The 12,974-nt window shown below is 43.9% G+C and overlaps 1 protein-coding gene across 1 annotated transcript in view; it reads right to left on the bottom strand.

Moving 5' to 3' along the window:
* Nucleotides 1-12,974, bottom strand: part of LOC125241705 (nuclear pore complex protein Nup205) — a 124,235-nt gene that overhangs the window by 62,207 nt on the left and 49,054 nt on the right. The window contains exons 17-19 of the mRNA XM_048150302.1: nt 11,633-11,833; nt 10,290-10,496; nt 8,023-8,158 (exon numbers count right to left, since the gene is read on the bottom strand). Of these exons, the coding sequence (XP_048006259.1) occupies nt 8,023-8,158; nt 10,290-10,496; nt 11,633-11,833 (544 nt within the window). The remainder of the gene's footprint in view (nt 1-8,022; nt 8,159-10,289; nt 10,497-11,632; nt 11,834-12,974) is intronic.

Raw genomic sequence — 12,974 nt, forward strand, 5'->3', positions numbered from 1 at the left:
CAAATATGTAATAACCACGTTAATCTAATGTAAATGTAACCTATTCGACATATAAAACAACTTGTAGTACAAACAATTTTCAACCTTATTTACTATGGTGTAAGGTCCACCAACCACGACACTATTACAGAAAAATATTTCTTTCAATTGATAAGTGAGAGTAATTATTTATAACGATGAGTGCCTAAACTAACGTATTATTTTTAAATGAGTTTAATAAAGGGAAGACAAAAACACTAGTTAGGTAAATTATTTCAATTAGAAAAACAAGCAGTTCGGTTCGCAGTGATATGTGCTGCCGTTGGAAAATAGACCCTAATGGATAGGAGTTAAGTCCGCGAATACTTTGTGGGCTTGTGCCGATTATGAGTACGTAACGTAATTAATTATTTAGCAGAAAGTAGTTAATTGATTAGGATTAAAAACTATGTGATTTGCCTATGTGAATAATAATGGACATCTATCTGTGGTCATTATTCAATGCACGATATATGTATAGACTAAATACGTGGTAAACAATATTACTAATTTATCTTATGTTTTCGTACTATTATGTAAATTATATTTGTCTAACTATTATGTATTATCCACTTTACAAAATAACAATAACTAAATGTAATTATCGCTATTCTTAAAGTCCCAATTCAATACTATGTAGGTTGGTTATTATTACGTAATCACAAAAATAGCACGCGGTGCAGTGTTATCCGACCAAATTACGAAGTATCCTATTTTAACGGGTTATGACAACAAATTTAACACCTACTTTATTTGGTCGTATAATATGATTGCATCATCAATTTTGATCGTTCGAAAATCGAAATTTGAAATAACTTAGTATCCAGAAAGTTCCTGTTTTGAGGTAATTATGTCTAAAGCAGTTGAAATGAATGATTACTTATTGTCGGACTTTGGAAGCTAGGTAGGTACGAAAGCGAAGTGATCGATTGCAAAGATTATGTAGTTTTGCGATGTATCTATGTACGAATATGAGCGAAACGAAACTAGCGATATTTTGGTAACGAAACGAAATTAGCGACAGTTTTAACGAAACGAAAGTGGTTCTACGTCACTCCTGGCCCCGAGACAGGTTAGCTGTTCTCAGTTTTAGGAGGATCCACGGTCGAAGGAACAAATGTACAATCGCCCTCGAGTAGGGAAATTGTAGTTGAGAAAATCTAACGATCTATGCCAGTGAAAGCGAATCAAATCGAAAGGCCAACTCACCCTGTCTCCGCTCGGCGAACAGCTGGTCGGTACCGACTCTCCTCGATGGCGGGCTGGTGCTGGAGACGTCGCGGTGAGGGCCTTGATCACCTCAATCGACAATTTTAGCGAGTTTTTGATTTTCGCGACGACCGAGCTTGCGCACAGGGCAATGAGCAGCCATCAAAATCGATCTACCTTCAACTGGCTTTTATAAATGTCAAATTAATTCGAAGAAACTACCCTACGTACTGTCGCTAATAGATTTGCGTTCCATTTTACGATATAAGAGAAAGGACATGAATTCAAAAATACCTAAATATATACCTAAACTAAAGTGAGTATGGTGTCCGGATCGATCAGTAGTGAAAGAATTATCCTTTAACTCCTAACCATTGAGGAGTTGACCTTCCATCATCAGCTCAGCCACATAAAATTATTACCATTAGACGTAAATACTGGTGTACCTTTGAAAAATAGACTAAAAACATTACATGTGCCTATAACATTTGAAGAGTTCCCTCGATTTCTCCAGGATCCCATCATCAGACCCTGACTTGGTGCCAATGGGACCATCTCGGGGTTATACCGGTTCGATCAAAAAAAAAATTTTGAAAATCGGTCCACGATTCTCGGAGATATCGAGTAACATACATACAAAAAAAAAATAAAAAAATAAAAAAAAAAAAACATTCAGTCGAATTGAGAACCTCCTCCTTTTTTGAAGTCGGTTAAAAAGGTAAGCTCCTACTCAAAGTCTTTACGAGAACGGAAACTATGCAAATTTTTCCTATTAAATTAAAATGGGTCAACTGAGCAAAAAGCTTTGGGATACAAGTGATTGAAACGAATCAATGATCTAATGAGTCACACATACTTAGGCGAAGATCAAATGAAGGCAATCATTTCTAATTAAATTGACTTTGATACTTCCATGAATATACATGAATGTTAATGCGGGAATCCTCTCTACACTGTACGCGTCAACTTTATTTAGTCTTTTACTATGTCTAGCTAGTATGTTTTTTTTTTTCGATATTTGAAATATTTAATTTGTGTTTGAATAATTATGAATATGTGATGCATATATTTTTAGGCTTATCATTTTTATGACTTATGTGCTGATTAGCCGAATTTATAAAGGCAAAATCGTACGATTCATGAGCTAGTAATTCTAAAACATTACGACTTATGGCTCTTTAGTCCATTTCGATATTCTAATAAGAATGTAAGACGACAGATAACTATTCAAATAAGGGTTAATGATGTACGATTACCCATTTATAATTAAAATTCAGTCATCAGCTTAAGATAGTAAATAGTTTTCTTTTCAGAACTTTCGTAATTTATCACCAAATTGCAAAGCAATATACTCTATATTGCTCTTTTGTGCGAATAATATAAATGTCTCACGTTCTTTATAAACTGATGTATACACATAAACATACGGGTTAATATTTACTGTATTCTTGCTTATTTCCCAAAATCCATATGCAGCGGGACTTCCTACCTGATTCTACAATTATACCGAGATGACAATTATTTATTTATCGTATGGCATATAATTAGAATTTTCTTAAAAGTCGTACGTGCGCACGGCTGTAGCATGTAGCGCCACGGACGATGATAATGGTATTTACACTTGCCTGTCATTCAAGACCAATAGGTCAAAATATCGTAGCTATAAGTACTGCGTACCTTAAGCGCTGAGCTTTTATTTTTCATTTAGGTTTAAAGACCTTACTTCCGATAAATATAGTTCATCAATATCTATTTAAACGGCAATAATTTTAAGTTTTCTGTTACCACTAGAAACCCATTTTGTCTAGAATCTGCGCTCCCCTTTATGTGTCCTAACAAATTCTTGTATGTCAGGTATATTAGGAGTCCGAAGTCTTCTAAATTAAGTCATAAGCACAGTAATGTTATAAACATCATATTTCTAGTTCCTTATACTAAATTCAATTGGGACTGGGACTCGTCCTCTGACCTTACGAACCGTTTTTGAATAAGTTGTGGCGTCTCCTCTGTTACTGACAAATAGTCGCGCCGCAAAATTCTAATAAATGGCGCTTAGTAAGCAACTGCGGAAATGTGTATCGATCCTACAACGCGCTAATGGAGTTCCAAAAGTTAATTGTAAATACACAACTTCTGTTAATCTCTCTAGGCCCCAGAAATCTATTCAGAAAACATTTGTCAAATGAAATAAACGGGAACTTTCTGTTAGTAATACCGCAGTAGCGGGTGATAATTTTAGGATGCGAGCGCCTCTTTATTTGTAAGAGGAAACTGTGGTCTAAAATAGAAAGAGATTCATCCTTCAATTTCCGTTTAATTTATTATTTCAGAAACAGGCCTCCACATTCAGTGACTACTTTTCAACATTTTATCCATAAGAGTGCCTTAGCAAATTGTTAAAATCGGCTTCTCTCGGAAAATGTATTGCCCTATTGGTTTTAATGAGCTTAAAGTGTTTTCGATATATCATACTCATACAACAAATAAGCACTTTGAATACAATTTACCTACACGGTTTCTTGCTTTGTTTTGTGTAGTTGTTTAAGTTTAGGACCAATTTCATTTACTTCGATCAAGAGATGTAAGCCATAGTTCTTCGCTGTAAATAGTTTGAGAATATTGTTCGGTCGTATCTTAAATCTAATTCGTTAGTTATTTATAGAAACATAGGATTCGTAACATTACGCCATCGAACTGGCCAACCGACAAATCCTTTTACGACGAGTCCGTCCTGAGTAACAATGCAACAAGGCATACTAAAATGCTACTGTACTAAATAACATATACTTTAAGTCATTTTGCCAAACTATCTACAAAATATCGTATATATTTGGGAGTCAGATTTCCGGTACGAGTTTGTTGTCTTTGTAATTAACCTCTTCAAGGATTGTCTGTAACCTTGGTCTAGTTAACGTTAGTAATAATGCATGATTGAGTATTCTAACCGTTGGTCGATTAACGGCAGTTTGAGGTCAATTTGTAGTACATATATGTATATATCGTACTTAGAAAACTTTCCGAGCTGTAGCTTTTTATTTCTAAATGAATTGGTTCAGAAGTCTCTACTGGGTCGATTGTTACAGAAGTAATACTTTTGTCAATTCGGTATACTGAACAACATATACTGGAACATTATCCGCCATTAGTCCGACTGGATGTTTCAGCCGGACAGCTATAAGTTTGCTGAAATACAGACGAATATCCAGGTTTCACAGAGTAATGAGCCTAGTACAAGAATTTTCCTTTGCGGTAAGTTATTTTGTAGCTAATAGTCAACATTTGCTAAGTACCTGAGTGGTTCTTCTGCATTTCTAAAGTCCGTATCAAGACCCAAGACCATGCGTCAATTATTGACGCCCGTGAGTTGATGAGACTAGAGCTCTAATCATTCATTTAAAAGAATCTGCACTCTAGGAATAGCGTAAAACAGTGGCATAAATCAATGGATTTTCTTTCTCCCATTGGTATCCTCGCCGCCCCCTCTCCCTTTCTGATTGGGCAAGAAGGGCTTTGTAATATAAAGTGGTTTTTCATTCTGTTTAGCATCACTATTATGTATATTTCTTAATTCGCTTAGTATCTGGCAACAAAGTGCTAGTTAATTGCTACCGAAGCTCCACCCACACGTTTTTAGATGTGGAAGTGAATTTTCACAACGTCAAACCTGCTAATAAACCTCTATCATGACGAGCATTCTAAAAGTTGGCATGACAAATTAGGTTGGCAATAACGGCGTTGCTTTACAGTAATTGGATCACACATTCGTCATCATTATGGCCGTTCAGATATTCACGAGTGAGAGAAATTTGGACATTCCTCACAATCATTCATCTTTTGGTCAGGTGACCACGCTGATTATGTATTAGCTAATTAGGCAACTGAGACGACGCCGATGTCGTTCACTTTACCTGTCTAAAACGACCCCACTTATGGGAACCCATCACGTGATGATTTTTGTATAATAAGACAATGACTAAACTGTGTAATTGTGTATGTCTCAGGTTAACACGTACGCTGTGGTTCTGATTCGAAAGACCTTCTACGAAGTAGCGTTGTGCTAATTACCGCAAAGTAGATGTTAAAGCGACATAATCTCATTGAGATTCGAGTACAAATACAACATTTTGCCTCGTGATCATAACGCTCGTCTCATGACACGAAAGGTGAATTAGTGCATAGCAATGGGTTCTCACAGGATGTCGTAAATCATCGCATAGGGCAACGAAATCCAAATTCCAAGTCGCTGCAAAGTTTAATCTTTTACGGGGCGACGCTTGTCAATTTATATGACAGTGTACTTTTTTGCACAGCACAACTTTACTCATGTTGTCTCTAATGACGAATCATGTCTGCACAATGAATGATCTCCTTTATCATATCACGAGGCGATGCCCTATCGGATCGTGGGCCCTATCTTTTCATAGGCCAGGTTATCTATGGGACCTCATCTGTCGTTTCAAGACATCTCTTGTGTCCTGTCACCTCACGAGGCGAAGCTATGACTTTTCAAGGGACGAATCTATGTCGTCTCACGGGACGTCGCTCTGTCTCGTCTTACGTGAGCGTGGCATTTGTCCCTTATATTCTTTATGACGGTGCATAGGATTACACTGCGTCCCATCGCTGACAATTTTCTTCATCGTCTCCATGCCACCACACAGGAACAACCCTGTCGTCTCGCGGGACAATGCAATGTCGTCTCATTGGTTGACGCCTGTCGTGTCACGGCACGACGCCATGTCGTTTAACGGGACGACGCCTGTCGTGTCACGGCACGACGCCATGTCGTTTAACGGGACGACACCTGTCGTCTCACGGGACGACGCTTGTCGTCTCACGGGACTACGCCATGTCATCTCACTGGACGACGTCATGTCGTCTCACGGGACGACGCCTGTCGTCTCACGGGACGACGTCTTTCGTCTCGGGACGATGTCTGTTGTCTCACGGGACGACATCTGTCGTCTCACAGGACAACGTCTATCGTCTTACGGGACGACATCTTTCGTCTCACGGGACGACCTCCGTCGTCTCACGGGACGACGTCTGTCGTCTCACGGGACGACGTCTGTCGTCTCACAGGACGACGTCTGTCGTCTCACGGAACGACGTCTGTCGTCTCACGGGACGACGCCATGTCAGTCTCACGTGAGTGAGGCATATGTATCCGCGTACTTATGACGGTGCCTATAGGAGGTCACTGCGTCTCGTCGCTGGGCCAAAGGCACCGAGCGGAATATCACGAAGTTAGAAGTAATCATAATCTTTTCGATGTTTTAAATTTCTCGAACTTTTTAAGACTTGCTTTTGTAAACGTGTTGCTCGGCCGAGTTACAAAAGCGTACTGAGGAAAAAGCAGCCGAGCGCTGGTAACCGGGCGACACTAGTACTTGACTGGCGCGCCAGATGGCGCTACAAGTCGAGGAATTCACTCGATTAGGGCCGAGTTATGAAGGTGTTAATCTCATTAGTGGTTCAAGCGAAGGCACGGACACCTAAATAATAACTATAAGTGTAACATGACGGCACGTTGAGTTTTGAGAATTTGTGCGGGAATTTATAAAGCCACTTTTTGAAAATTTAATTTCACTGCGTATGCGATTTTTGATTGCCAGGGTGCGGGAAAGGGGACCACAAAACTGGTTGGCAACATGTGTTTATATGGTGTCCGGGATCTATAAAATATATATCTGAAGTCAGAATGAGGTGCGCTATTTTTGCAAACGAACATCCCCTTGGAGCCTGCTCTATATGGGGGACGAGGCATACGAACTATTGGTGAATTTGGCTAGTCCGAAGGAGCCATCGACGTTAACGTTCGACGAGGCGGTGAAGTGCACGAGACAGCACTCGCAACCGGCGCCATCGGCGTTAGCGGAGCGGTTCCGGTGCAGACAGAGGAGGCGGGGTGCGGATGAGAATATAGCCGGTTATGCGGCAGAGTTGAAAAGGTTGTCGAGATATTGCAAGTTTGGAGAAAAACTGGATGACAACATGCGCGATCGGTTCGTGTGTGGGATCAGGCAGGAGTGACATTATTGGCCAGAGGCTCTTCCCCGAGAGCGACGACGTGACCTATGCGCGAGCGCGCTCGAGGCGGCGGAGCGGGACGCGGCCGCGGTGGAGGCGCAGATGTCACGGGAGTCGGGCGCGGGTGGCGGGCGGCCTTCGGCAGGGCCAACCGGTACAGTGGGGGCTTCAGAGTTGGGCCGCAACAGCGCTATTCGACTTGCGGGGCCCGTGGTGCACAGAACCATACCTACGGGAGCTGCCGTTATAAGAGCTTCGTATGCAGCGAGTGCCAGCGCACGGGCCGTTTACGCCGGGTTTGCCCGGAGTGGGGTAGGGCGGAGAGAAATGGCCTACATTTCGGAGATGCGCAGCAAAGATAAGACGAGAGTATCGATGGGAATGACTTCGAGCAAGAATTAAACCATCTGTGCTTGAACGACTATAAACCAGTAAGTGTTTCTGTGTATATAGACAATATACTTGTTACTATGGAGATAGACACGGGCACGGCTATGGCCTGTATTAGTAAAGATATGCATGAAAAGCTATTTAGTCATTGTGAGTTAGAATCCGGTAAAACTGTTCTTAGTTGACTACGGAACCCTAAAAACAGAGAACATTTTTGCTGTCTACATAACAGCAGCGGCCGGTCCATACAAACCGATTCCCACCGGCTTTCCTAAAATTGATTACTAGTAAAGTGCCTAATGTTAAAGTAGGTTTCTTTTTGCTCAGTGTTGCCTAGCAGAAATTTTCACCAGCCGCCACTGCTATATAACTTACCTAGGATGAGTTTGGACAGGCCCAGCACTAGTACGGAGCGCCCGGCTTCGCTCGCGCTGCGAACTAACGCTCTCTCAAGTGCCAACGCGCGCTCCAGTATCGTCAGCACGTGAGTGATGCATTCTTCTAGATATTGCTGAAATATACAAAAATAATGATAATATTTGCGTTTTTGGGTAATTGAATTTTCAGATGTAAAAATCTGTCAGATGTCAAATGCACAAGTGGATCCTCTGATGTTGCGTATGTCCATGAACGGTGGACTGCTTCCCAACAGGCGGCTCGTCTGCTCGTTTGCTACCTATTACATATAAAAATGAGGACACTACGTTATGAGGAGATTACAAAGAGCGCGGAGTCACCAGACACAAATGGGCATTTTCAGAAATTGGGCTCCAAAATTAGTGACAGTTGTTAAAAAAAAACAACTCTACTTATTATATATCAGTTTTGTGACGATAATTAAGAATAAAATGTGTCTAAAAACCAACTTTTTTCATGTTCGAAATGTAGATTATTGCTTATAGTTTATGTAATTATTGTAATTAAGACAAAAGCAATATTTTTATTGAAATTTCACGTTTAATGTCGTCACAAAACTGACATCGAGTTAATTTTTTTACAACTCTCACTAGGTACCCAATTTTTGAAAATACGCATATGACAAATGTTACTGGTAAAATAACACGATTTGAGCAGCGCCACACCATGGCATAGTATAACAGCCCAGTTTCAGCAAGGAAGTGGCAGGGTCAGAGCCCTGGATGCTAGTCTCACCTCCTGCTGCTCCACCATGACCGGCACCTCGTCAAGCGAGGCGAGCGTGAGCCGCAGCAGGTCCGTCTGCGAGTGCAGCTGGGCCAGCACTCTGAAGCCCGGCGGGGCGCGCTGGCCGGCTCAGCAAGGAAGTGGCAGGGTCAGAGCCCTGGATGCTAGTCTCACCTCCTGCTGCTCCACCATGACCGGCACCTCGTCAAGCGAGGCGAGCGTGAGCCGCAGCAGGTCCGTCTGCGAGTGCAGCTGGGCCAGCACTCTGAAGCCCGGCGGGGGCGCGCTGGCCGGCTCAGCAAGGAAGTGGCAGGGTCAGAGCCCTGGATGCTAGTCTCACCTCCTGCTGCTCCACCATGACCGGCACCTCGTCAAGCGAGGCGAGCGTGAGCCGCAGCAGGTCCGTCTGCGAGTGCAGCTGGGCCAGCACTCTGAAGCCCGGCGGGGGCGCGCTGGCCGGCTCAGCAAGGAAGTGGCAGGGTCAGAGCCCTGGATGCTAGTCTCACCTCCTGCTGCTCCACCATGACCGGCACCTCGTCAAGCGAGGCGAGCGTGAGCCGCAGCAGGTCCGTCTGCGAGTGCAGCTGGGCCAGCACTCTGAAGCCCGGCGGGGCGCGCTGGCCGGCTCAGCAAGGAAGTGGCAGGGTCAGAGCCCTGGATGCTAGTCTCACCTCCTGCTGCTCCACCATGACCGGCACCTCGTCAAGCGAGGCGAGCGTGAGCCGCAGCAGGTCCGTCTGCGAGTGCAGCTGGGCCAGCACTCTGAAGCCCGGCGGGGGCGCGCTGGCCGGCTCAGCAAGGAAGTGGCAGGGTCAGAGCCCTGGATGCTAGTCTCACCTCCTGCTGCTCCACCATGACCGGCACCTCGTCAAGCGAGGCGAGCGTGAGCCGCAGCAGGTCCGTCTGCGAGTGCAGCTGGGCCAGCACTCTGAAGCCCGGCGGGGCGCGCTGGCCGGCTCAGCAAGGAAGTGGCAGGGTCAGAGCCCTGGATGCTAGTCTCACCTCCTGCTGCTCCACCATGACCGGCACCTCGTCAAGCGAGGCGAGCGTGAGCCGCAGCAGGTCCGTCTGCGAGTGCAGCTGGGCCAGCACTCTGAAGCCCGGCGGGGGCGCGCTGGCCGGCTCAGCAAGGAAGTGGCAGGGTCAGAGCCCTGGATGCTAGTCTCACCTCCTGCTGCTCCACCATGACCGGCACCTCGTCAAGCGAGGCGAGCGTGAGCCGCAGCAGGTCCGTCTGCGAGTGCAGCTGGGCCAGCACTCTGAAGCCCGGCGGGGGCGCGCTGGCCGGCTCAGCAAGGAAGTGGCAGGGTCAGAGCCCTGGATGCTAGTCTCACCTCCTGCTGCTCCACCATGACCGGCACCTCGTCAAGCGAGGCGAGCGTGAGCCGCAGCAGGTCCGTCTGCGAGTGCAGCTGGGCCAGCACTCTGAAGCCCGGCGGGGCGCGCTGGCCGGCTCAGCAAGGAAGTGGCAGGGTCAGAGCCCTGGATGCTAGTCTCACCTCCTGCTGCTCCACCATGACCGGCACCTCGTCAAGCGAGGCGAGCGTGAGCCGCAGCAGGTCCGTCTGCGAGTGCAGCTGGGCCAGCACTCTGAAGCCCGGCGGGGGCGCGCTGGCCGGCTCGCGCTCCGGAGGGGGGAAGTCCGAGGGTGACGGCTCGTACTGCTCCAGCCAGATCGTCAGCAGGTTGTAGCAGAGGGACAGGATCTGGAAGACATGGTTACATTTCATGACTAGTTAGATGCGATAATCATAAATTAAATATAACAAGATCACACCATCCCATACATTAAAATGCGACCGCCGACGAACGCGCTTACACTCCACCACACATAGATGGCGCCACAAAAAAAATGCCTTGTTGCCACCGATTATTTGTAGATTAGCATTAAGTGTCAATTCCGAGCCGTAAATCTATGTCAAAAGTGACACTTAACGCCATCTACAAGTATAATCGAAAGCTACAAGACATTTTTTTTGTGGCGTCAATCTATGTGTGGTGTAGTGTAAAAGAAAGAAATTTATGTTAAAAAAAACTTATACATCTTAGTCTAATAACATTTTATACATCAAAATGGTGCCACTCACACATACCGATGACTAAGTTAGCCATTGCGCTGGTTTTCAGGGCACAAGTACTATATTGATTTAAAATTAGACTTTCAATCTAAAGCTAAATTATTTTCGACGGCCACAGCTGGAGAAAATAAGGTAAGTTAGAGAGATTTTCCAGCGTCTGACAATGCTGAGCAATTATAACTCTATATCATCTCAAAGTTTCATCATTGACAGGGGCGGCTCACTCCGCGTACAATATGTAACAATATACAAGTACATGCTGGCGGGGCCTAATCAAGGGTTGCGCGCGTTCTCACGGAACGCACGTTCGCACTTTCTATTGTTACTTTACGTGGAATTACTGTGGAATGTCTAATAATGATTAGTTAAATGGACATCATTAATAAAATAAATACCATAGGACATTCTTACACAGATCTACTATTAAAAGTTCAATAAGGCTTGTTATGTTGGAACTAAATATAAGTATATAGATTCTGTATAATTATATACCTAGAAAGTACCCAAGACTTAAATGTAATAGTACAACATTTTATCTGAGTATTAATTCATTTTAATTCATAGGCAACCCTAGCGTCGGACGTTGCGCACGGCTCGTTTGTTTGTAAGAATTTTGTAGGCATTTAAAAAGGCGGCATTTCGTTAACATCAAAGCAGTGTGCCTTCTGTACTTGTACTATTATATATTGTGTTATTAAGAAAATTAGGAAGATCTGGCGGCACTGGACTTACTAGGATATGAGGAGCAGGGGTACAGTACTGACCTGGTGCCGCTGAGAGGGTTTCTTGTAAGGTCTGTGCGGCGCTGACAGCGCTACGCGGGTCACGTACTCCACGTAGGGGTCTAGTCCCGGGACGCGGGTCCCCGCGCCGAGCGAGCGTGGGAGGGGCGCGGCGGTACAGAGAGATATAAGCAGCTTGAGGAACGCGATGGTTAGAGGGTACTCCTCCATTCGGGTCTCGATCTGTAGGGAAAGGAAGTATTTTATTATTATACGGGGCAAAAATATTTTTTTTTCTAAATCAGCGCAAAACTTTTTTAAATCTGTCTTTTTAAACGGTGACATTCAGGTGTATTAGTTCTAATATTTATTTTTTCTGTTTACGAAATGTGAAGGCGTTGTGTCAGAATTTGACATTTAGAAACAAATGAAGGGTTCCTTACTGTTGACAGTGTAGGTTGACAGTGAGTAAACCAGAAAACTCTTAAAAGTGTAAAAAATAAATGAAACATAAGTGACATTATTCTGCGCATCAACATTATGCCAATGTATTATTCTGCCTAAGAGAATTGTGCGAAATGACAGTATGCCAAGTCAATAGAATGCGACACAATTTTCGACAAAACAATTAATCGATTAGACGACTATTATAGAATTTATCATTATGCCATTGTATTACTCTGCCTTAAATAATTCTGCAAAATGACAGTATGCCAAGAAAAGAGGATTCTGCCAAGCGTTGTTATGCGAAGGTAAAATATGACAAAAAAAAATATGCAAGATAATGGTAATCCGCGACGGCATAGATATAGGGCCGGCTGCATCCACAGAGAACCTCCAATAGAGTGCCAATATTGTGAATTTTATTCGCGGTGCGAATCACCAATGCTTGCGGAGCGGGAGGGGAATGTGTTAAGCGCGCTGCGATTGGTCGTTTTAAGGACGGCGGGCAGTCGCGCCAGATGAAAAGGGACAGAAGTATGACTAGTATTGTATCAATTGTAATTTAAATTCAGATATAAAATAGGCTACTAGACTCTTATCGAATTTGGCACAAGAAATGATTGTTTCCTGTAGTATTTGACATAAGAAACCAATGTCTATAGATTTTGGGTATTAAAAGTGTATGGTGTGGTGGCTACGTATTTCCGATTAAAAATGTGAGTAATATTTTTTTTAATTTTGGCCACCGAAAACGCTGTCAGACGTGTAGTGACGTCATAGAACCTAACTTAACTTCAAGACGAGTCAATCACTGACATGATGAACTTTATGCCTCATACTTAAATGTCAGAAAATGTTCTGTTCAATTCGATTTAAGTCATGCACTGACAACCTATAGATTAACATGGCTAATGTTTTCGCTTGATTAAGTGAAAGTGTA

The sequence above is a fragment of the Leguminivora glycinivorella genome, chromosome Z (genome assembly GCF_023078275.1).
Source record: "Leguminivora glycinivorella isolate SPB_JAAS2020 chromosome Z, LegGlyc_1.1, whole genome shotgun sequence".
NCBI lineage: Eukaryota > Metazoa > Arthropoda > Insecta > Lepidoptera > Tortricidae > Leguminivora > Leguminivora glycinivorella.